Source organism: Bidens hawaiensis, unplaced genomic scaffold (genome assembly GCF_021521415.1).
Source record: "Bidens hawaiensis isolate Kalapana, Puna unplaced genomic scaffold, B.hawaiensis_p1.1 tig00023981_1, whole genome shotgun sequence".
Taxonomy (NCBI): Eukaryota; Viridiplantae; Streptophyta; class Magnoliopsida; order Asterales; family Asteraceae; genus Bidens; species Bidens hawaiensis.
This window is the reverse complement of record NW_027493766.1, coordinates 85,407-112,847: the sequence shown is the minus strand read 5'-3', so window position 1 is coordinate 112,847 and position 27,441 is coordinate 85,407. Positions and strand designations below refer to the sequence as shown.

The following is a 27,441-nucleotide window of genomic DNA, read 5'->3' as shown; positions in this document are numbered from 1 at the left end:
CATCAGAAATTGCAGCCAAACTCAGAATAAATGTGTGAACCATGGCAGCGTACGACATGTGCTCCGTTTCTGGAACAGATATCGCACCTGCGTTAAGTCAAACATATTAATCCTAGAGTCAAAGTTACAAAAAATAAAAGATGCACCAAACATAGAATAATTCTAATATCTTTTTAACAAATTATAGTATCACAAAAGAATGACTTACCTCTCTCAATAATTCTGGAGGGAATCCAGTTGACTCAAATGACATGAATGGAGCTGGAACATTATCACCCTATGGAATCAAATTGAGAAAGTAACTACTATTAAGATTCCCTGATATCTCTCACAATAACCTGGCATCATGAAACGTTATCAACTAAACACTAAAGTCGAGTCAGTAAACAAACCGTTGCTGTTACGTCATGTTTTTGACGGTACACATCAACAGATGATAGACTCATAGCATCTGGAGGGGCCATAACTGCTGGATTTCCCATCATCATAGTGTTATTCATAAATGGAGGGCCACCAGTAACTTGCCCATACACGTTAAGTGAGGTGGGTCCACCAGGGAAAGAAGGTGGAACATTGTGGTGTACATGACCTCCAGCTTTCATCTCCTGAAACACCACATTAGTATAGCTTCAACAATGAAATAAGATTAAGCTAAAAAGTAAAACACTTTACCGGTTGATTTCTTGCCATTGGGATCGCTGCAAGCTTAGGTTGATATGGGGCCATAGCAGGCACACCATTGTTATTATTGTAATAGTGATCATTCCCGCCTCGTCCAGGTGGATTATCCTCAAATTTTACCCCTACGGGTGGAACATTTGGCTGCTGACCCATTTGATTCTGGAACTTTGGTCCATGTTGCTGATATTCAACACTGCTCTGCGGCAATTGAGCATATGGTGATGGCTGTTGCATGTTAAACTGGGAACCACCAAACTGTGTAGGTGGTGTTTGAATGGGATTAACATCTGAAGGTTGATTGTGAGCAACTGGATCCTGTTGCTGAGGATATTGCTGTAAATGCTGAAGTGGCTGCATCATATTAGGCGGCCTCTGTTGGTATCCCATGTAGTGCATCGGTTGATTATGAGTAAACGAGTAGCCCTGTGATTGTTCCATAATAGCACCTGGGTATTGTTGGGGAACGTTATTTCCTTGCAGAGGTGGCATTTGTTGAGCAGGAATGCCATTCGGCTGTTCTGTCATAGTACCCGGTGCAGACACAGATGTAGTTGCAGAGGGCACAGGAGGCGGGACTGATGGTACAGGTGGCGCCACAGCAGCAGGCTTGTGATACTGAGTGACGTTCGTTTCAGGATTCCAATAGTACATGGCACCTGAGCTCCCATCAATTAAACCCTTCCAGGGTTCAGGCAAAGTTGGGTCAGGTGGGGCATAACGAACAGCCGAAGAATCAGAGGCCCCCTCAGCAGTCATAATTTACAGGAGTTCGAATCTGACGATGAAAAATAAATGAATGAATATATAAATAATACTACTCTTTCTAAAATGTAAAAAGTATCATGAGCAACACATTATTATCCTACATTATGTAAGCTATTTGAGTTTGACAACATAACATAGATTATCTATCTCTATGTCCATATCCCACTATGATAACCACTTTCGGGGTAATAAAAAAGCCAACGAGCATATAACAAGGACAAGATGTTAAAAATTCGAAATAAGTGATATTACAAACATATAGATCAGTGGTTGTTGTAGTTTAACCGTTTGAAAATGCAGTTATAAAAGTTGCAGGTGATACACCTTGCTTGCATCAACTTCAAATTGACATTAAACTTTTGAAAACTAGCTAGCTCAGCTCAAGATATAGTAATTTGAACACCTCCTTATACAATCTCCATTTAAATAATAATCAGATTCAACATGTACAAACCCCTATAGAATGAATCATCAATATAATATAGATGGAGAAAGTAATGAAATTGACGAAAGCATTGTTTGATTATAATAATAATAATAATAATAATAATAATAATAATAATAGGATACCTGCGTTAGAATCGATCTCCTAATATCTCTTTACTGCGGGAGCGGATGTATGTATGTGAAGCAATCAGCAGAGAGAGACAGATCGGTGGTTCACTTAGGGTTTGTTGTTTTTGGGCGTTTTAGGGTTTGAAGGGGGTGACGATACAATACAATTCAATAATAATAACTTATAACTAATAGTCAATCACCTCACTATAACTCATTATAATATATATAAACGAAAACCCTAAAATCCTATACGTGTCGTGCCTCCCTCTTTCTATAGAATTCACCAGATTGCTTAATTTTTAATTGGGGTCTCTCATTAATTTAACCCAAATTCATGGGTATGGGTCTTACCAAAACTAGATAGCTCTTAAACGAGTTATTACATCTCATTAAATAAAAAATTAATCTTACCAATTATTTGATATAAAAATCCTATAAAATAGGGATATACTAAAATTTAATATCCAATTTCAAAAGAAAAGGATATTATTTATAATTAATAAACAATTTTATAGTAAAAAAACATAAGAGGGTCATGGGTCACCAAATCCAGATAGCTTTTAAACGGGTTGTAACATATCATTTATTTATGAAACCATTTCATCATCAAACTCTAAGCATATTATTAACTTTCTTACAATAAAGAAAATTAAAATCCAAAAAATAAATATTATAAAACGAAAAATGTAAAACAACCATTCTCTCAAGCCATCAGATTGCTTTATTTGTAAATGAAGGTTTCTCACGCATTTGACCCGAATTCACGGGTAAACGTCTCACCAAACCTAGATAGCTCTAAACGGGTTATAACATCTCATTGTATTAAAAATTAATCTCATAAAATATTTGATATGAAAATCCTATAAAATTGGGATATACTAAAAATTAATATCCTATTTTATTTAAAAAAAAGATATTATTTATAATTAAGAAACAATTTTATAATAAATAAAATAAACGGGTAATGAGTATTACCAAACTCAGATAGCTTTTAAACCGGATTATAACTATACGTGTCGTGACTCCCTCTTTCTATAGAATTCACCAGATTGCTTGATTTTTAATTGGGGCCTCCTATTAATTTAACCCAAATTCATGGGTATGGGTCTTACCAAAACTAGATAGCTCTTAAACGGGTTATTACATCTCATTAAATAAAAAATTAATCTTACCAATTATTTGATATGAAAATCCTATAAAATAGGGATATACTAAAATTTAATATCCAATTTCAAAAGAAAAGGATATTATTTATAATTAATAAACAATTTTATAGTAAAAAAACATAAGAGGGTCATGGGTCACCAAATCCAGATAGCTTTTAAACGGGTTGTAACATATCATTTATTTATGAAACCCTTTCATCATCAAACTTTAAGCATATTATTAACTTTCTTACAATAAAGAAAATTAAAATCCAAAAAATAAATATTATAAAACGAAAAATGTAAAACAACCATTCTCTCAAGCCATCAGATTGCTTTATTTGTAAATGAAGGTTTCTCACGCATTTGACCCGAATTCACGGGTAAACGTCTCACCAAACCTAGATAGCTCTTAAACGGGTTATAACATCTCATTGTATTAAAAATTAATCTCATAAAATATTTGATATGAAAATCCTATAAAATTGGGATATACTAAAAATTAATATCCTATTTTATTTAAAAAAAAAGATATTATTTATAATTAAGAAACAATTTTATAATAAATAAAATAAACGGGTAATGAGTATTACCAAACTCAGATAGCTTTTAAACCGGATTATAACTATCATTTATTTGTGAAACTATTTTATCATCAAACCTTAAGTATATTAATTATTAACTTTCTTACAATAAATAAAATTAAAATCCAAATATACATATATAAATATTAAAAACGAATAATGTAAAACAACCCCCGTAATACGGGGGATAAAATCTAGTAATTATAATAACTGATTAATTTCTTGTACCAAACCAAAAAATATATAAATAAATAAATAAATAAAAAGAAAAACAAATATCTTAGCTTCCATCCACCTCACTCGCACTAATTCTTGTCCAATGAGGTCGTTATACGTTTGATTTGATGAGGGTTGATATACTATACGTTGACTAGATTACGCTACAAAAGGTGAATTTGTGGCTGATATATTAGGGTTAAGCGCATTTACTTGTGTGTGATTATATGTATTTCTATTTAACGATAACTAATGAGTTGTCAAAAATATACTTAAATGTAAAATGCATTAGACGGAAGGTAGATCAAGGTCAAGTCTCGAGGTGGATTATCACAAGCACGTGTCTTTTTTAAAGTGTTGGTTATTGACTTATTGTTACAAAGTGTCAAACTAAGTAAGTCGTAAGCTGTATAGGGATGTAATTGTAGTTGCTTTAAAGTAGTTGTGATTAATGTGAAAAGATTTATGTTTGGACATCATGCAAAGTTGAATAACACATTTATATGTTTAATATTTGAAAAGTTTGACTATATTATGCGAAATTATTTACCGAGTCTATACATTTTGGGTGTTACAAAAAAACGTGAAGCTGTTAGTGGCATTTATTAAGCATTGATGCATATCTTATTTTAAAGAGTTTTTACATGAGGTATGTTACTTTAGATGGTTATGTAGTTTCTTCTAAAGTGTCTTGTATTCTTGTAATAACGCTCTTATACTAATGTGGCAAGCCGCATGAAAAAGAAATATATATTTGTTGGTGTTTATAACTTTGTTTTTTATTAAATGAATAAATTTATTAATCTTAAGTCATGTTGTGTAATATTTTGTATTAATTGCTTAAGTGTACAAAAGGATTTATTTTAATGATCAGCAATTGAAGAGTGTTGATCCATCACCTCTTCTGTCATGGCTATCTACAAGTTCATTTGACAAGTGGTTGTTTGGTAGCAATTAGCCTAAAGCTCTAAGTCAGAAAGAATTGGGTGAATTATTAGGGGAAAAAAGGAGAAAAGTAGAATTCTAGATTAAAAACGGCATGAAAACAGAGTTTGAAAGATTTTGTTAAAGAAGACTGAAAAAGATTCAGATAATAATAGTTTTGAAGATTGAAGGGTTTTTGTTTTGGATTGGTGGATAATAAAAGTCCAATCTTTTTATTTTATCACATGTTAACTTTACTAATAGTATATGAGAGAGTACGTGACATTTTTTGGAGTTCTTTACCTCTTAAAACAACACAGGTTCAAGATTGTGTCCAAAAGTTCTTAGAGGCATCAAATAACACCTAGAAGATCTCGAAAAACTTGAAAATCTAATTTTATTTTTAGTCGTTGTAATTATTATTTATAGACAAATTGAAAATAAATAATCTCACCTTTTTTTGTATTGGCCGATAATAATCACATATTTAAAAATCACTACCCAATGTCCAACCTTTCAACTATTTTTGTTTCAATGGTCATCTGTTAAAACACACTTAACGTTGTTAAGTTTTTTTCCGAGTTTCAAACCGATGTTTTAGGGCTTTTGATCGAAAGAACAATACAAGTCGACTGATGTAAAAATTTTCTCGAAAAGGTGGTTCAAATTGCTTGAATTTTGTTAATTAGAAATTCAAACACCCAAATTGAAACACTGTTTCGTCGTTTGGATCACAGTTTCAAGATAAGTTTTACATCAGTTGACTCGTATCATTATTCCGATCAAAAGCCCTAAAACATCGATTTGAAACTCGGAAAAAACTTAACGACGTTAAGTGTTTTTAACGAAGGACCATTGGGACAAAAATAGTTGAAAGGTTGGACCGTTGGTAGTGATTTTTAAAGGTAAGATTATTATCGGCCAATACACAAAATATGGGATTATTTATTTCAAATTTGCCTATTATCTATCAATTTTTTTTCATTAATACATTATGATTAACTTTAATTTTTCTCATAGGTGTTTAGAATTGTAAGTCAGTTTTTTTATGATCTTATTGTGATATATCTATCTATCTAAAATCTATAATATATATAAACGAAACCCCTAAAATTCTACGTGTTACGATGTGGTCGCTCCCTCCTTTTATGGAAGCCACCAGATTGCTTGATTTTTAAATAGAGGCCTCTCATTGATTTAACCCAAATTCATGGGTATGGGTCTTACCAAAACCAGATAACTCATTATAACATCTCATTAAATTAAAAATTAATCTTACCAATTATTTGATATGAAAATCTTATAAAATATGGATATACTAAAAATTAATATCCAATTTAAAAAGAAAAAGATATTATTTATAATTAATAAACAATTTTATAGTAAAAAAACATAAGCGGGTCATTGGTCACCAAATCCAGATAGCTTTTAAACCGGTTATGACATATCATTTATTTATGAAACCCTTTCATTATCAAACCCTAAGTATATTATTAACTTTTTTACAATAAAGAAAATTAAAATCCAAAAAATAAATATTAAAAAACAAAAAATATAAAACAAGCATTCTCTCAAAGCCATCAGATTGCTTTATTTGTAAATGAAGGCTTCTCAAACATTTGACCCGAATTCACGGGTAAAGGTCTCACCAAACCCAGATAGCTCTTAAACGGGTTATAACATATCATCATTATATTAAAAATTAATATCATCAAATATTTGATATGAAAATCCTATAAAATAAGAATATACTAAAAATTAATATCCCATTTCATTAAGAAAAAGATATTATTTATAATTAAGAAACAACTTTATAATCAAGAAAATAAACCGGTAATGGGTATCACCAAACCCAAATAGCTTTTAAACCGGATTATAACATATCATTTATTTGTAAAACCATTTCATCATCAAACCTCAATTATATTAATTATTAACTTTCTTACACTACATAAAATTAAAATCCAAATATATATATATATATATATATATATAATGAATAATGTAAAATAACCCCCGTAATACAGGGGATAAAATCTAGTACATATAATATTCTAATTTCTCCAATTCACAACATCTGTCTACATGTTCCTGATGATGGGTTGAAGTTTGTTGTGAACATGTCCTCAAAATGAAGATGATGCTGAATTATCATCAACTTGAAGCTACTCTTGTGTTTAATTTTTTGTTGCTACTTTGAATTCTCACATTTTGAATGTTTCTATTTTTTCAATTACTATTTTGGGGCTCATGTTGAACTCTTAAATGGTGTTGCAATGTTGGCGAACTTTAAAATGTTGTTTAATTGAAGTAGACTGTCTTTGAATTTAGTAATGGAATATTGGTTTTAAATAATCCCAACTATATCTTATTGGTAAATAACAATCCCAACTTCAAACTTGTCTGGTGGCGGTATCAACTAAAGGGGTATTTATTTTTAGCGGGCCACGACTAATGGATGTTAACTCCGTTAGTTTGATGCTTATTTGGCACGCCTAGTTGTCAAAATTTTGATTGCGTGGCAGCTTACGTGGCATCTAATGCTGAGTAGGCAACTTTGTTAGACCTGCCACTAAACATATCATCTTCATTATATGATCTTCTACAACCTACCATTTGCAACAAAACCTAACAAAAATAACTCCACTCTTTGCAACCCACAGCCACCACCAGACCACCACACCTGCAACCATCACCGAAACCCACGACCAGCACCATGTCCATCCCTTGCAACCACCACCATAACCCACAACCCCCACTATTATAACTGGTGGTGGATATCCATACAGAAATTGCCTGTCGACCTTTGTACCTAAAACTTCCTACCATCTTCTCCGGCCACCACCTGCAGCTTCTGGCCATGTTCTTCGACCACCCCTACGAACGCCATCTTCTTTGGCCACCACCTGCAATTTTTTTTTTGCTTTCGTTGATTCTCAATGGAACATCATCCCCCACTTATGAGCTCTTCGGAACCTCAATCCCCTACTTCGGCGACCTTGTAACATCCATAAATTAAGAATTATAAACAAAAGAGAATTTTAGTACTTATTGTGTGTGTGTCGTTATTTAATTTCGTTTAGAATAAAAAGATTAAGTGATGGGCCTAGGACTTATGAATGGGCTTGAGAAAATGGATACGGGTCCAAGGCCCATAGGGTGGGGTATTTAAACCCCAACCTTGTCCACCAACTCCTCATTTTCCCATTTCTCATATTCCTCCTCACATACACACACTCTCTCTCTCTCTAACACCCGGATCCAAATCCGAACCAAGGAAGAACGAATCTTGGGTGTAAACACCATCAAACAACTAAGAGCACATCCAGATCCACGAGTGGTCCAAATCCGAACCCGAAACCCGAGACCAAAAAGGTGAGTTTGGCAAAAAGGTTAAGTTTTTAAGGTTGGATTCGACATGCAATATGATATAATGATAGATCGGGCTGTAAGAAGTAAGAAAAATATGAACTTGTTGGGCCGAGCGTTAACGGTTTCGTTTTACGATAAAAAGGTGATGCTCGGACTATGTAAAATACGGGTATACAAAGTTGGTACAACCCAAAACCCATAAAAAGGGTAGAATCGGGTCCTAAGGAATAGTCACGGAGTAATATGGCTTTAAAATGGTAAAAATGAAGAAAATGAGATTCTATTCACACAAAAAGGAATCGCATCGCATGCCATGCGAAGCGAATGGTCCATGCGAAGCGAATTATTCCATGCGAATTCTTTCAGATTGTTGTAAAACGTGACCCGATTCATTTTCTGATGTATTTTTGATAAAGGGCCTATTAATGAAAACAAAATTTTTCCAAGCTGACCTGGCAGCTCGACCCCAGCCAGGGGCTCTGCCCCTTGGACCCTACTTCCAAGGGTCCAAGGTCGCTGCCGCCCCTAGACCCCGCTTCCAGGGTCGCTGCCCCCGACCCCCGTTAGTTGAAGGGTTCATTAATGTAGATGTATGAAGTAGTAGTAATAGATAATTGATACTCGTGACTTGTTACACAGTTAGTCATGCATAGCTAAGGAAGGGCATTACCATTAACTCAGAGAGAAACCTACTACAGGTGAGTTCTAGCCCCATTTATCTTTGAAATGTTTTTGGGGCTGTGTGCATACTTGTAAGACTAGAAGTATACATTTATATACATATATGTTGAAGGAGAATAACTAATGCAAGAACGAAAGAGTGTGGTAAGAATTTGTATGTGCTTAGTTTGATAACTAAATATGATTGTAAGAGTCAAATACAATATAATGAAAGAGTCAGGGTGGCAGGCCCTTCTAATACCTGGGCAAGAATAGAGTGGCCGACTCTATGATATCGGTGTAAGAGGTCGGGTGGCAGACCCTTATAATATCTGTGCAAGAGGTTGGGTCGCAGGCCCTTATAATATCTGTGCAAGAGGTTGGGTGGCAGACCCTTATAATATCTGTGCAAGAATGTAAGAATAAGTTGTATGCTATGTAAGGAAATGTAAGAATAATGTATGAATAGTACCAAATAATATTTGTACGTAAATGAACGAATCTGTAAGAATAATCCTATAACTTGTTAAACTAGAACTCACTCAGTGTAGCTGACTTTTAGTATGCACGCAGGTGAATAGAAAGCGACAGGTAGCTTAAGGGGGAGGCATGTGGCAATAAAGTTAAGACTGGCATCGAAGAAAGAAGATTCACGTGCCATTTATGTTATGTTTTAAGACAAGTTAAATTATGTTAAGACAAGATCTATGTTTTGTAATATATTGGTTGATGTTTTATGTATTCCGCAAAAGTTTTAATTAATTCAGATTTTAGAACTCTGTTTATGAGTAAATCCAACGCCAAAGTAGGGCTCCCAGGAACGGGGCCTTACAGACCTACAACTCACAAACCCCCAAATCGTTATTCCGATCTATGTTAGAATTTCTTCACAAAACCCATATCGGATCTGGGTAAACCTTGTCGGAGTTTTGCCATAATCAAAAAGCCAAACCATCCTTGCCTAAAACCGCCTACATTTGATATTTTGATTTCTTGTATTTAGGGTTTTTGAGAGGGTTTGAGATGGTGGTCCTTTAGTGAGCAGGGTAGCAATGGTGGTGGCCCGCGTGAGCAGAGTGGTGGTGGCCGGTAGGTTCAATCATGTTGAATGAAGTTGAAAGGTGGTGAGTTGAAGATCTGGGTTTTTGGTTTTGGTTTGAAGATTGATATTATAATTGACATGTAAGCTACCACATAAGCAATAATTTGACAACAAAGCATGCCACGTAAGCTTCCATGTAATCCAATTTTTGACAACTAGGCATGCCACATAAGCATCGGTCTAACAGAGTTAACATCCGTTAGTCGCGGTCCGTTAAAAATAAATACCCCTTTAGTTGGGATCGCCACCAGACAAGTTTGAAGTTGGAACTGCTATTTACCAATAGGGCATAGTTGAGATTATTAAAAACCAATATTCCTTTAGTAATGGATGTAATCAATATACTTAAGTAAATGACTCATATTAGGATTTGTGTATCATGTTCAAAAGATGTTTGATGAAATAAATGGTTGTAGTTCTAATATATTTTAAACATTTATTTACGTTTTGGTGAATTTATTCGAATTGTAATCGGTTCTGAACACTTCAAGTTCAAATTTGAATTGATTCGATTTCAAATCAACCTGAATTACATTTGGTTTTGTACAAATTGAATTCCGATGAATTCGAATTGAAATTCAGGTTATAAGTGTAATTCTACATATGTTGCACCCCAAACTAACGGCGGAACATGCCGGGGCGCAACAATATTTATTTTATAGCTCAAAGGACACTAAAAAATTATAGTGACAATAACTATTTAACTTATTAATATCAAAGCACACATGTGTTCACAAAATCAAAATTAACCAAAGCATTATATCAAACTTAAAGCAAAAGAAATTGTTCATTGTTTTATTAAATCCTAAGGTATAGCTAGTGTATTCAAACTTTACTTCAATCATCCCATGTAGCAAACTGCAATATACGTAAAAATAGATATATTTGTCAACATAATGTTGAGCAAGTAATCACAATTGGAAATATGTACAGAACACTAAAATCAACAATGTCTTGCAATAATGTGCATTACTTCAACTAGCATGACAATTAAATAAAAGTTGTCTTTTCACCCGAAGCGCATAGATAACGAGCTACTCCAACGGCATATAATCATACTATGAGGATGAGGATGAGATACCAACCAACCATAAAACGATAAACACATAGTCAAATAGCATGTAACAACTAATCGAGCAATATCACAATATGAAAATAATGGAATTGAGTTTATAATGCACTTGAGTAAATAAATAAACCTAAGTTTGTGTACGCATAAAGCCCCCAAAACAAAATAGAGAAAAAATCATGTGATTGCTCACCTTTGTGATTAAGCAAGATATCGCGATAATAAAAATAAAATAAGCGAGATGACTGATCCAACATAAAACAGCCTATAAATTTAATATGTGAAATTATCATTAAAACCGAAAAGAATCCAACTGGAATCATATTAATATTCATTACGGTTATCAAGTTATGATAAAAACAAGATTTAAGCGAGTTTTATACGTACTGAGTCCGAACAGCGGTTCAAGACCGAGTTCGAGTCCAGCAACTTTAAAATATGAAAGTGAATAAAAAGCGTAAGGCTGTTAGTGACATTTATTAAGCGTTTCTCTTGTCTTGTTTTAAAGAGTTTTTACATGAGGTATGTTACTTTAGATGGTTATGTAGTTTCTCCAAAAGGGTCTTGTATTCTTGGAAGAATGCTCTTATACTAATGTGGTCGTGCTTAAAGACATGGCAAGCCGCGTGAAAAAGAAATACGCATTTGTGGGTGTTTATAACTTTGTTTTTTATTCAATGAATAAATTTATTAATCTTAAGTCTATGTTGTGTAATATTTTGTGTGAATTGCTTAATAGTACAAAAGGATTTATTTTAGTGATCAACATTTGAAGAGTGTTGATCCATCACCTCTTCTGTCATCATGGCCATCTACAAGTTCATTTGACAAGTGGTTGTTTGGTAGCATTAATGATGCCTAAAGCTTTAAGAGAGAAAAAATTGGGTGAATTATTAAAAAGAAAAAAAAAGTGAAAAGTAGAATTCAAGATTACAAACGACCTGACATCAGAGTTGGAAAGATTTTGTTAAAGAAGATTCAGATAATAATAGTTGCGAAGACAGAAGAGTTTTTGTTTTAGATTGGAGATTTAGAGGAATAATAAAATTCCAACATTTTTTATTTTATCACATGTTAACTTTACTTATAGTACCTGAGAAAGTACGTGACATTATTAGGAATTCTTTCTCTCTTAAAACAACACAGGTTCAAGATTGGATTCAAAAGTTCTTATAAGCATCAAAGAACACCTGGAAGATCTCGAAAAACTTGAAGAATCTAATTTTATTTTTAGTCGTAATTATTATTTATAGGCAATTGGAAATAAATAATCTCACATTTTTGTATTGACCAATAATAATCTCATCTTTAAAAATCACTACCAACGGTGTCACACCCCGACTTAGGGCCTAAGTGTGACACCCGTAGTTGGTACATGTTTTGAATATATCAGAGTTGCGGGTTATTAGCGGAAGTCTTTGATTATAATGAAATATAAATTTATTTTGAAAATCTCTTGGATAATAAATATCCAAGTATTTTGGGTTTACAAACCTTTGTTTATTGTTGTTTACAATATTTTATTTATTTAAAAACTGAGCCATCTCCATCTGCGAGCATCTAACTCCCCGAATGACTATTATGCCTTGCTATCTGTACTATGCTTGCTTTCCTGTAATGAGGGGGAAATACGTCAGCGATATGCTGGTGAATCGTTGACTCTGAAAACATTTGACTGACAAGATAGTTTTGGAACAAAGTCAGCAGAAACGTCTCTTATTTCTGGGAACGTGTGCCACTTCCATACACACATAATTATGGTTCCCCAATAACTAATGCCCGTTGGAGAACTTTCGTTATGACTGTTTAGCCTATGGCCACGTAGCCTTGATTGTAAGACTAGACAGTTATGTTTGGATCCAGACACATGTATACTCGGTCTGAGTTGCTTTTATTATCTACCTTGTGCCTTAGGGATCACGTAATCCCTTAAAAATTAGAGATCACCTAATCACATATTTGACTGACTGTTTAAGATAAACAACCTGTTTATCTTAATGACTGACTGAAAAAGGTTTAACGTATTCACCTGTGTTTGTGATTGTCTTTTTTGAATGATGTGGTGATGTCGTTTGTAAACCCTTGTGAATGAATGATGATTGATCTATCATAAAATAGGTTTGTATAAATACCCGGATCGTCTCTTGATCCAGCTATAGATTTTTAGTCTGGTTTTGATAGCTTTAAACCTTGACTGATTATATGTTTGAATAAAATATTTAGACCCGTAGTCTTTTCATTTGTTTACAAAATCATGTGTTGAGTTTCTTCTTCATGAAGAACATCTATTGATAGGCTTCTTCTTCAAGAAGAAACATTGAACTGACTATAACCCTGGTATGTAAAATCTTATGTTTCTTAGTTGTGAGAAAACTATATCTCTTGCATATAATGTTTCTTAATTTTGAAGAAACTACTATATCTTTTTGTATGTACTAGCTTATGTTTCTTAATCATGAAAAAACAATATTTTTAACTATAACCTTTGCATGTATAAAGCTATTGTAAACATAATTATGGTCAAGGTATGGGCTATACCCCTAACTATGGTCTAAGCCATACAATATAATAATAATAAAATAATATTTAGGCAGAACCCCTACCTTACGTGGCTAATCGGGAATAAGAATTAAGACAAATTGGCAGCAAGTCAGCTCGTGATTCGTTTAACAGCACAACAGATCGTATAAAAGTGCCTCGACACCTCATTTCTTCGCGAAATCAAGCCCTCGGAACACCTTGGCATGCTTCCCTATGCTAACTATGTGAGAATGAGTGTGAATTTGGGATGAAATGGACTGAACCCGTAGATTCCCTTTTATACTCGAATTTTGCAGACCGTCTTTTCCCAGGGCCATCGCATAGCGCGACGTCGCAATCCACTAGGTGATGCCACCTGTTGACACGTGGTTGGCCACGTGTCCCTGGTTGCTTAGCGTAGCACGATCCCCCCAGATCCCTGGTCATCGAGCAGCGCAGCGCCTTTTTTTTTTCCTGATTTCTGGGGAAGAACATCGCGTAGCGCGATGATGTACTCTATCCTCCCATCGCGTAGCACGATGGGTCTGAAAAACCAAAAATTTTCATTTTAACCCCTTTGAGTTTTAGTATTGACATTTTTTATTCCAAAATTGAACATGGTTTTCTTGAGGTGTTACATCCTCCCCACCTTGAAATGAATCTCGTCCTCGAGATTCGCTGACTTAGGTTTGGATGGTTAGATCCTCTTTAATATGATTCTCGTATTTAACTCCGAGTTGGTGAATAGTTAAACCCTTGAATCGTTGCATCTTAATTGATATTATCAGTCAATGATTTAGAATATCATAAGTAAATATAAATTGCTAAACATAGTGGCCAGTTGTGTTTAATTATTTATCTTACATTCGTATTCAAAACATTCACTGATATTAATCAAAATGCCTTTTGGATTCAGTCTACCGAATCCTTATTTAGTTTAGTAACTTTTAAGATACTTTCATGTGTCTCACATTGTCCTTTGGTTTATGAACTTGACAGATTCTTCCGTCTATATCCATCAGTTATCTCTTTTAATGTTCATACAACCGATTGATTAAAACATACTCCTATCCAATTTAACACATTCTTTTCTTTATTTCACCTTTCTATAGACGATGGAATATATTAACTATATAGTCTTTTCATTCTTTGAATAAAACGGTCTCTTTAACGAATATAAGCATTCTTGTGCATAGACACGATCTATATGCTAATATTTTTCTTTATTTACATTAGGGATTTAAAACCCTATTTCCATTACAAAACTTCTTGTTTAAAAGGAGTTTTACAAACAGTTTATAAGAGCTAATTTAACTAATGACTTGGAATCTCGCACATTCATTCAACATACTCTTATTTGCTTCTATTCTTGATCTCCAATTGCTTCTTGTGTGTTCAACATGTTTATTTTGGCATTTCCTTTCCTAGCACTGCTTCCACTTGCATTGTTTGTCTTTTTCAGACACTCTGTGCTGAAATGCCCATTTTCTCCACAGTTGAAACGTACAACTGTCTTCCTTCTACAATCATTTTTTGAATGACCAATTTTCTTGCAGAAGGTACATATGATCAGTGGATTAGTTTTGGGAATGTTAGTTGATCTCTAACATCTTCCATTGTGTCTCCTTCCACAGTTCTGACATATTGGTCTTGTGAATTTAAATGACCCTTCATACTTTTCTTTATTTTTATTCATTCTCCTTAAAAGGGTATTAACGATTAAAATAATTGATATCGAAAATACTAAAATTGAGCTTTGTTATATTTGTAGATGGCCGCAATCAACAATTCACCTAACGTTATTATTCCACCCGTGATCACTAAGATCTATTCTTGACAAGGATCGTCTAAACTATACCAACTTTATGGATTGGTATCGAAACTTGAGAATCGTTCTCAAGCAAGAAAAGAAATACTACGTATTAGAGGATCCTATTCCCGATGAACCTAGTGTTGACGATGTCCAAGACCATAACGATTGGGTTAAGCACAATGAGGATTCGGTGCAAGTTTCTTGCCTCATGTTGGGAACTATGATTCCCGAGATTCAAAAGGATTTTGAACTTCATGGGGCATACGACATGATCACCCAACTTAAGGAAATGTTCCTTACACAAGCTAGGGTGGAACGCTTCGAAACGGTTCAAGCGCTTCATGCATGTCGTTTGGAGGAAACCCAGTCGGTCTCATCTTATGTACTTAAGATGAAAAGCCACATTGATTTTCTCGAGCGCCTTAATTGTCGCGTCTCAAATGAGTTACCCACGGATTTGATCCTAAATGGCTTAACTAAAAGATTCGAGACATTTGTTATGAATTATAACATGAATGGGTGGGACAAAAGCATTGGTGAGCTTCATGCAATGCTTAAAACGGCCGAGACGGGAATGGGTAAAAAGGTTTTACCCGTTCTCACGATCAAAGGCAATGGGCAATAAGAAAAGGCATCACCCGGAACCCAAGGCAAAGGTTTCCAAAGGTAAGGGACAAGTCAAAGGCAAGTTCAATGGAAAGGCTAAAGTGGAACCAACCAAACCAAAAAAGCTAAAAGTTAGCTTGGAGGATCCATGCTTTGGATGTGAGGAGATTGGGCATTGGATGAGGAATTGTCCAACCCGTCTCAAAGAGTTGAAATCTAAGAGGGATGCGGGGCAAACCTCGGGTACAACTTTCATGATTCATATTGATCTTAATCTTATTTCCTCTAACACATGGGTATTGGATACTGGATGTGGAACACATATTTACAATTCATTGCTGGGGTTCAAGGGAAATAAAGGATTTAAGAAAGGAGATATTAGTCTCTTCATGGGCAACGGAGCAAAGGTTGTTGTCGAAGCCCGAGGAGACTACACATTGAAGCTTCCAAATGGTTTGGAAGTTATTTTGAAAGATATTTTGTATGCTCCTAGTTTGACTAGGAACATTATCTCAGTTTCTTTGTTAAGACAATATGGTTATGATTTTAAGTTTATGGATGATGGTATTTGTGTTTTCATGGATAATGTCTTTTATTTTAAAGCAATGCCTTCTAATGGCAGTTATGAATTAGTTCATGATAACACATCCTATGATAACATGTTGTAACAATCAAGCACCAAGAAACTCAAAATGTGTAGGTCCCCCCGGGGCGTCGCCGATCGATACGAGATCCGCACGAGGTCTAGGAGTGCGGAATCCTCCTAGACTCGTTTATGGTGTAGAAGACGAAGAACACGATTACACACAAAACACATACACGAACAAACACACGAACGGGATAAACACATCTGCAGATCTTTTATATAATAACCATAACTCGTTACATACCGAACATAAACAGAAACATGGCCGACCCGAGGTGAGCTCTACCTCGGGTCGTCCCACACGACTCTCCCTCTCGGTTTCTCTCTAAACAAATAAACTGAACAAAACACTCTAACTTTTCTGGATTCACAAACCTAAACAAGACACACATATATATATATAAACTTCGCGGGCTTGGAACTTCGCCTAAGGCGAAGTTGTTACAACTTCGCCTATGGCGAAGTTGTTATAACTTCGCCTATGGCGAAGTTGTTCTAACTTCGTACTTCGTTTCGGCAGAACAGAATTGCATAGCGACGGTCACAAAACATGCACCAACAGATTGTAGGTTCCCAGCCGGATCTACACGAGATATCTCGTTCTACATAGGTGCGGAATCCCTACGTAAGACGTTACGAGCGTAGAAGACAATACGATTAAACACACGTTACAATAAACAAATACTCGTTATATTGCAACCTTAAACACGTGATATCTATCACTAATACTGGACTCGTTACACGTAAACTGAATACACTGATTGAATTCTTTCTTTAATGTTGTTGATTAAGCCGTAACCTAATCAATATATAACACAACAACTTCGCCTGGCATGTTCAGGCGAAGTTGTCACTAACTTCACTTAGTTCACAAGTTCGCCTGTATCAGCGAACTTGTGAGCTAACTTCGCTTACATACAAACACAAATCCAAACGACTCGATTACAGACACTAGACACTGAACTACTGACATCATGTACCAACAGACTCCTCCTTGGCAGTAGCTTCATATCTTTATCTTCAAGCACGTGTCTCGTAATCTTTAACAATCTTGTATCTTCATCTTTCCATACTCCCCCTGAGATGCAGAATCACTCCCTACCTTTTGATCTCAGCTCACCACCCTTATTGATACTAGGTTGATTCTGAGGTTAAAATTGCCGAGGGTTTCAAGAATAAAAAAATTTGACCAATTTGCAATTATGTTTTAAAACATCCTTTAAGGAGTTAAATGATATGATCAAGACCAAGTAACCAGGTATAATAGCATACAACTACATAAGCAAAAAAAAATTTTAAAAATAAAGTACACGGGATCAAATTTCAGTCTCGATAGGGACTACCATGTTTTAGAAAAGATCCGAACAGGAATCATACTAACTACGTGACTGTCACATAGATCCGTGTTCAGCTGTATTATGACATAAAGAAACAGGTTGTAAGCAGGTAATTAACTTAAAATGGTTTTCATCGTTTCTGTGATACGGGTTAGGTTCAATTAAGCTCAAAACTTAAGTGGGCAACAACTCAGAGATTATGATGCCTCCTATATATTCTCAAAGCGTATTTGGCTTTCCCCAAGTCACCCCGAGTTGACCTCGACCCGTAGTGTCTGATTAAATAGTAGGAACTCTTCGATCTTTGGACTCTGCTTCCCGTTCTCTATCTTGCATCTTGATTGAGAAGTCTTATCATTATGAACTCTATAATGTCTCAATAACTCAAATTTTTTTTTTTAAGTATTTACACAGACTTCAGAGTAGTAAACTACTGCAAGTCCCGAATCTGGATCACTGCAGTATCTTGACAAGCTATCTTCACGGGAATCAGAACACTCACGGGTTCGTGTATGACTGGGTAATCGCTTTTCTGCCTATCATTCGGAAAGATATATATGGAGACATGCACAACTGTTAAGAAGTTTCCACGTAAAATCGAGTAGATTTAGTTAGTATCACTTCTACTTTTACGCACCATAAAAAGCTACCATGACATACAATGACTGTTCTAAAGTCTTTTAGGCCTAATAACTTCACTAGTTAAGCACACAGAATCAGTATATGTATCACTTTCCAAGGTTGGATCAATTTTCTGTTAAACATAGTACAGGAACTTCTTACGAAGTAGTAGACTTGAAAAATAATTTCATCTCCCGAAAAAATTTTTAACTTCTATCGCCCCGATCAAGTCAAAGTCTTCAGGTAAACGGCTATCCTGAAGATCCAATGGATCAGCTGGACCGACCACATACAAGTATGTGTCCTTCTAACTAAGTATGATCGACTAATTTTCAGCGAAAGAATAAAAACACATCATAAACCGCCCCGGTCACTTTCAGTCATCTGGTTAATGGCTATCCTTATATTCAACAAGTAGAAATGAGGACCAAACATATCCGAAGATATGTCCTTCAAACTGAGGCAACCGACATAATTCTAAGCGATATTGATGTTTTTTTTTTTTTTTAAATAAAGATAAAAACACGGTTACTCTGGATTGATCATCCCATTCAGCTCAACAAGGTTTTGATATCTAGTTTTGTCAAACGCTTTAGTAAACAAGTCGGCAAATTTAAACAGAGAATCAACCCTTGAGTTATGCGTGAAGCTCTCTCCTTCGATAGTTGGCGTCTGAGTGTCCATCCTTTCTCTCATATCAACGTCTGAAGTACTCTTTTCACTTTCACTTTCAACACTTACTCTTCCTTTTTGTATAACTTTCCAATCACGTAACAATTTCTTGTTACCAAACAAGTGCAGGGAACGGCCACTGTTGACAACCCACCTGTTGTTCCCAGTCCTTTCAGACTGTTCCTGCACACTCAAAGCAGATGATTAAAATCTGGGGACCCAAGACCTATTGGTCTTGGGTCGATACATCCCGTACCTTGGCTGTCCAAAGTTAGTTTTAGAATAATTCCTGTAAGTCCTAAAAGGATACCTTCTTGGAGTTTGATTATGAGGTCATCCAAACCTTCGAGAATTAAATGAATTATTACTTATGGTTTGTTTGTTAGCAGTGAAAAACTGAGATCTTTTTCTTTGAAAACCTGATTTAGTTTTACCACTATTGTAGTTACTGTTAGTTCTGTTTTCAGTTTTTGAAGGCCTCACACCTCTGAATCTCCGCTTCAGAGGGCAATCAGCAATTAGGTGTCCTAATTGATTACATCTGAAACAACTCCTGTGTTCAACTTTCTTTTCAACAGTTGTTTTAGATGATGAGGCTGCATTACTGCCCGTTTGTCTCACATATGGTGGGACATACGGGTTTAGTGGAGATTTCTTTCCAGTTGTTTTATTTTTCTCTCCACTTTTTGGTAACACTGCCTTTTCTTTTGTCTCACTCGACTCTGATGACTTGTCCGAGTTTGATGAGACAGGACTAGGAGCAGAAATTTTAACACTCGAAACAGGCTTACTTGTTTCGCCTTTACTAACTTCTGGTTCTTTACTAGTTACCTTAACCGGAACTGTCTGACTATAATCAACATCAACAGATTTCTGATTACTAGGATCATAAGTGTAATTATGATTGTAAGGTGGTGGAACTTCATGATAACCAATTCCTCCCCTTTTAACTGGGGAACCTTGATCACTAACGAGGTGATCAAGTATAGCGGTGGAATTTCTGAATTTCTCAAGTTTCCTGTTTAGTTCCACCACTTTCACCTGGTGATCAGCTATCTGTTTATCCCTTTCAGCTATTAGTTTGGTTTTTTCTTCTAACACTTCATAGCTCAGATCAATTACTTTAATTTTTTCAGCTAGATTTGCTTTAAGACTTCTAATATCTTTTTCACTAGCTTTTATTTTTACTTTATAACTATTTTCTCTAGCTTTAGTGAAATGATGTTCTTCTTTTAAGGTTTTAAATTGAGCATCCAAACTAACATACTGATCAGTTATAGTTGTCAATTGTTCAGACAGATTTTCACACTTAGTGCAAGGGAGTTTAGTACTTACCTCGGTGAGCTGATCTTTCACATCTGCCATACAAGCTTCATTTTGAGCCTCTGCCATGTAAGCTTCTCTTTCGCCTGTCACTTCCTCAGTATCTGCAGTTTCGATGTTCGCCATATTGGCCTGTTCGAACACTTCTTCAACATGCAGATTCCAGTTATATTCCCCATTCTGTCTGGAAATCATGGCTCTATTATCATTACCACCCCCATTCTGGTGTGTCGACCTGTTCTGACTACGTTCAACTCTCTCATTCGTGCACTCCTTCGCAAAGTGGCCATTCTGTTGACAGTTGTAACAGCGCACCTTTGACTTGTCAAAACCCGGTCTCTCACCAACAAACTTCCTTCCTGTCTTCTTCATAAACCTCTTAACCCTTCTCACAATCATCGCCATCTGCCACTGCAGATCCATCTCTTCCAGATCATCAGCATCGATCTGATCATAATCTTCCTCCAATATTGCTGGATCAACAATCTTACCCTGAATGTAATTTTCATACGAAGCAATAAAGGATGCATAGAGAGCAAACTGCTGTTCAGCAGATTTAACACTCATGGGCATCCTTGAGTAGCTGTTATTCGAAACACTTGGGGTAAAACTACTCTTGGTTGCTTGAGGGTTAGAAGCATTTGATCCTCCAACTACAAAGCACACATCACCATTCATGTTGAGAGATACATGACCTTCATGTGTTGAGTTAGCGCCCGACTCTCCCTTTGAGTAGTAAGCAGACGAATCAGACTTCGAACTTGAACTTGTATTAACCTTTGCACCATACATTCCTGGATCTTGAACCTGATCAGTAGGTGTCTCTTTTCGAACCATGTTTAGTTCAAAAGTTCGTAGCTTGTTAACTGCTGTTTCCAGGTCATAGTCAGCAAAGTCTTTGTCTTCTCTCATCAACACAGTGTACATCTTCCATTTCGGTGGGAGAGCATCAAGAAGCTTTTCAACAATTTCATATTCTTTGTAAGCAATTGAATAATTGTTGAGTTCGGTCATCAGATGATAATATCTAGTGATGATATCATCAAGTGATTCATTCTTCAAATACTTGAAGACCGAGAATTGGGTTTTAAGTAGTTTAATCTTTGAAGCACGAATTCCCACATTACCCTCAAAACGGTTTTCAAGAGCTTCTCAAAGCTCTCTAGCAGTCTTATACTTTCTGAAGGTGTGTAGAATCTCTTGTGGAAGAGCCATAGTAATCGCAGCATGAGCTTTGCTTTCAGCCTCATACATTTTCTTCTCTTCTTCTTCCATCTCTTTGTATTTCTTTATCTGATCACGACCCTCATACTCAGCAGTAGGTGGAATGTAACCATCTTGTATGCATACCCACATTTTAGCATCTTGGTACTTGACATATTGTTCAAAACGATCTTTCCACGCTACATAATCGGTTTTCTTAAGCATCTTTGGTGCCTTTGTAGCCGAACCTGCTTCCACTTCCATCTTCACCAGTTCCGTAATGTTTATTGAAGACATCTTTCACGAAACCCAAAGAAACTCGAAAAATAAAAATTTTATTTTAAACAGTACTGTAGGCGAAGTTGTGGATAACTTCGCTTAAGTCTGAACTTCGCTGATTCTGAACTTCGCTTCCTTTTTAAATTCGCCTGATTCGGCGAAGTTGTGTATAACTTCGCTTAAGGTAAGCGAACTTGAGAGGTAGGCGAAGTTATGGGTAACTTCGCTTGAGATAAGCGAACTTGAGAAGGTAGGCGAAGTTGTAGATAACTTCGCTTAACCTTATATCTTCGCTGAAACCCTACGAACATTGACGGCAACTTCGCCTGATGAACACGATGAATATGCAGGTTTGATTTCTGGATTTTACAAGGTTTGTGAAGGTGTTATGGGTTGTTTATGATTGTAGGAGGTGAGTAGGACACAAAAACTCAGAAAACTCGTCCCGCGAATAGTCGAACGGAACGATTTCTACACCCGCGTGATAATCCCGAACCACACAATCGAGCAAATGCTCTGATACCAATTGTAGGTTCCCAGCTGGATCTACACGAGATATCTCGTTCTACGTAGGTGCGGAATCCCTACGTAAGACGTTACGGGCGTAGAAGACAATACGATTAAACACACGTTACAATAAACAAATACTCGTTATATTGCAACCTTAAACACGTGATATCTATCACTAATACTGGACTCGTTACACGTAAACTGAATACACTAATTGAATTCTTTCTTTAATGTTGTTGATTAAGTCGTAATCTAATCAATATATAACACGACAACTTCGCCTGGCATGTTCAGGCGAAGTTGTCACTAACTTCGCTTAGTTCACAAGTTCGCCTGTATCAGCGAACTTGTGAGCTAACTTCGCTTACATACAAATACAAATCCAAACGACTAGATTACAGACACTAGACACTGAACTACTGACATCATGTACCAACAAAATGGATTTGAGTAATACTTATCTTTGGCATTGTCGCCTTGGTCACATAAACAAAGACCGCATACATACACTTCAAAAAAATGGTCTTTTGGAATCAAGCGAAGATGATTCATTTGATAAGTGTGAGTCTTGTTTACTTGGAAAGATGACCGAGGACCCCTTTAGTGGAACAAATGAAGGGGAAAAAGACTTATTGGGTATCATACATTCAGATGTATGTGGTCCTTTTAAGACAATGACAAGGAATGGTGAAAGATACTTCATTACTTTTATCAACGATTATAGTCGTTATGGGTATGTGTACTTGTTAAGACACAAAGATGAAGCCTTTGTAATGTTCAAAGTTTTCCAAAATGAAGTACAAAATCAACTCGATAAAACCATCAAAGTACTTCGTTCGGATAGAGGAGGTGAATACCTAAGTGATGCTTTCCGAGATCATTTTAGGAGTTGTGGGATCATCCCACACCTTACTCCACCCAGAACACCACAACATAATGGTGTGTTCGAAAGAAGGAATCGAATGGTTTGATCTATGATGGCTAGAAGCACATTGCCTTTATCATTTTGGGGTTTCGCTTTGTTCTCCGCGGCCCGTATTCTAAATATGGCCCCAACCAAGTAAGTGGACAAAACACCTTATGAAATATGGAATGGTAGGGTTCCATCATTATCATATTTGAAGGTATGGGGTTTTGAGGCTTATGTCAAGAACAACACCCAAAACAAACTTGAAAGTCGATCCACTAAGTGTATCTTTGTAGGATATCCCAAGGACTCTATGGGATATTATTTCTACAACCCAACCGAGCAAAAGGTGTTCGTTGCTCGAAAGGCCGAGTTCATGGAAACTAAGTTCCTTATGGAAGGTACTAGTAGAATGGTGGAACTCTAGGAGGATCGAGAACCACATGCCGATACACGTTTGGTTGATACTAGCAATCAACAAGAGGTTGTTGATAATGATCAAGTGGTTGATCAAGACACACAAAACGTTCACAAATCCGGTAGGATTAGTCATCCACCCGAAAGATATGGATTTTTCATGGATGGGTGCTATGTGGTAGATTCGGATGAACCCACCACATACCGTGATGCAATGTCACAATCCAACTGTAACAAATGGCTTGAAGCCATGAACGTTGAGATGCAGTCCATGCATAACAACCAAGTATGGATTTGGTTGTACCACCTCTTAATTCCAATCCGGATGGAAGTAAGTGGGTTTTCAAGAAGAAAACCGATATGCATGGAAACTTGGATACTTATAAAGCTAGACTTGTAGAAAAAGGTTTCACTCAAACTCAAGGGGTTGACTATGATGAAACTTTTTCTCCCATAGCAATGCTAAAGTCTATTAGGATATTGTTTGCCATAGCCGCACATTATGACTATGAGATATGACAAATGGATGTCAAAACCGCTTTCCTATATGGGCATCTTGAGGAAGAAGTCTATATGGTTCAACCCGAAGGTTTTATCGATCCACAACATCCTAACAAAGTATGCAAGTTACATAAATCAATCTATGGATTGAAACAAGCATCTAGAAGTTGGAATCACCGATTTGATGAAAAAGTTAAGAAATTTGGATTCATCAAGAATGGTGATGAAGCTTGTGTGTATAAGAAAGCTAGTGGGAGCATCATTACCTTCTTAGTATTTTATGTTGATGACGTACTACTATTTGGGAATGACATTCCAACCATGGAAGGGGTAAAAGCATGGCTTGGAAGTTGTTTTTCTATCAAGGATCTTGGTGAAGCCGCCTATATTTTGGGAATAAAGATCTATAGGGATAGATCAAGGCGGTTGATAGGTTTAAACCAAAGTGCATACGTTGACAAAATCTTGAAGAGGTTCAAGATGGAGAACTCTAAGAAAGCTTTGGTACCTATTCAAAGAGGAACGATATTGAGTGTGTCTAAATGTCCAAGCTCGAAGGAAGAGCAAGATAAAATGAATGGAATCCCATACGCATCGGCTATTGGATCCATCATGTATGCAATGGTATGCACTAGACCGGATGTGTCATGCGCTTTAAGCATGACAAGTAGATTCCAACATAATCCGGGAAGCAGCCATTGGATGGCGGTCAAGAGTATATTGAAATACGTTAGAAGGACTAAGGACATGTTTCTAATATACGGTTCGGGTGAGGAGGAACTCGTTGTAAAGGGTTACACGGATGCAAGTTTCCAAACCAATCGAGATGATTCTCGATCACAATCGAGATATGTTTTCGTTATGAATGGTGGGGCAATCTCTTGGAAGAGCTCAAAACAAGATGTGGTAGCTTTGTCCACCACAGAATCGGAATACATCGCCGCCTCATTGGCAGCTCAAGAAGCAGCGTGGATTTGGAAGTTCATTGCCGACCTAGGGGTGGTCCGTACCATTCAGGACCCTCTAGAAATCTTTTGTGACAACGAGGGTGCGATTGCTCAAATCAAGGAACCTCTTGCTCATCAAAAGACGAGGCACATTGAGCGGAGGTTAAACTACATAAGGGATGAAGTTGAGAAAGGAAATATACGTATTCGCAAAGTTCACACCGATCAAAACATTGTGGATCCACTCATGAAGCTCCTTGAAAGGCCAAAGCATGAAGGTCACACTTGTGCCTTAGGACTTCGATATTCTAGTGATTGGATATGATCGAATCTTGTATTTGGATATCGGAACAATTGTAATTTGACTCAGCATATGATTATGGTTTATGATTATGATATTTTGAGTTATGTTCCATTATAGCATGTTTAATCCATGAATAAGTTAATTATTCTAAATGCCCGTAGTCGTTCATATTTGTAGAAACAAATATGAAGGTAAGACTATTATGAACTAGGATTGGTGGATGTTCATGGGATATGAATATAGAGCAAGGGTTGCTGCCAAGGTTTATAGATATTTATGGGATATAAATATTGGACTGACCCGCTCTTAAATGTTACTGGAATCTTTGTGATTGACCATAAGTAAATTTGAGTAAAGGCGAATATCATAGTATCCTCCGAGCTGAGATACATATTGGGTCTTGATATTCACCGAATAATGTACCTTGACTTAGTTCTTCGCTGCTTTGAAACATGACAGTACATAAGTCTAAGATCAGGTATAGTACAAGGTGATTGTGAGAGACGTATGTAGTCAAGAGAAGATTTGTCCCTCTTATTTGTTGAGAGTAAGATGTCTAAGGCCCGCTAAGTTAAATCAACAGAGAATGATCACTCTGTGTCTCTGGATATAACATGACATCTGAGACAAAAGGATAAATGATAGATTCACCTAAATCATTTCAAGTAAGGGACTTGAAGGGGATGATGTTATTGAATGGCACTTCGTCATGCGTATTAGGGGTAGTAAATCGTAGTTAGGCGGTATTTGCTACTTGCATCAATCTTCTATGTATCTTGTGCAAGTGGGAGATTGTTGGACTCGGTCTGCCCAAGACACATATTATAATTGATGTTGCTAGTACGTTATGATCCAAGTCGGGTCATACCCAATAACAAGCTAGACAAACACCAATTATATTTGTTTATATATGATATGATCATACGTAAATAAATATTGACACTTATGTTATTTGGAAAAGGGTTTCTAAATACAATGTACTTGTGAAACGAATAAATCATATGGATGATTTATATTTTGAGAGAGAACATTCCATAGTGTTACTTAAGATGATTAAATAACAATATGTGAAAATGGTTACCTATCATGTTGTCTATATATTGTGTTACACTTATAAGTAATAAGTTTTATAACACAAATATATAAATGAAAGGTTTAAGAATAATAATAATAATAATAATAATAATAATAATAATAATAACAACAAGGAAGGAATCTCTTTCTCTCTTATTATTTTATTGTTATTTCAAATGTTAGTGGAGACATGCAAGGTTTCTAATTGATGCCATGGGTGGTGCCAAAAGATACACACTTACTTCCTCTTTCACTCTCATTTTTTGCAAGTAACAAAAATATTTTGTACTCTCTCTCTTTTCTCTCTAATTTTCAACCAAGAGGAGGAGGCAAGGGAGGAAGAAAATTTTTGAGTGCAAATCCTAGCTACAAGTTGTTTGCTTGAAGGCTTGAAGGGTATACAAGCTTTAGGAACTCCTATCTTGAAGTTCTAGCCTACCATTCATCATACCTTTCACATTTTCTTGGTTTTGAAAGGTAGTCTTAACATGCATGGACTTATAGTGATATGCATGTGTTTGATAGTATGTATTTCGTATTTGGATCCGGGTTGGGTTTTTCATGTATAAAATTGGTTTTATACACAATAAACTAACAAGATTTAAAACATTTATCCGCTGCGTTTTTGGTAAAAGTAAGGTTTTATCACTTTGATAATCTTGTTAAAACCCAACAGCGGCGGCAC

General features: G+C 36.0%; 1 protein-coding gene across 4 annotated transcripts in view; it reads right to left on the bottom strand.

Annotated features, from left to right (window-relative positions):
- LOC143568363 (DEAD-box ATP-dependent RNA helicase 14-like) overlaps positions 1–27,441 on the bottom strand; it is a 49,531-nt gene that overhangs the window by 2,437 nt on the left and 19,653 nt on the right. For 2 of the 4 annotated variants that reach the window (XM_077054532.1, XM_077054533.1), the window contains exons 1-4: positions 2,017–2,044; positions 673–1,456; positions 393–605; positions 209–277 (exon numbers count right to left, since the gene is read on the bottom strand). The exons of the other annotated variants lie outside the window; for them this stretch is intronic. In XM_077054532.1, coding sequence (XP_076910647.1) covers positions 209–277; positions 393–605; positions 673–1,437 — 1,047 coding nt within the window. In that variant the 5' untranslated portion in view covers positions 1,438–1,456; positions 2,017–2,044. Of the gene's footprint in view, positions 1–208; positions 278–392; positions 606–672; positions 1,457–2,016; positions 2,045–27,441 lie in introns of those variants that run through there. 4 annotated transcript variants of the gene reach the window in all.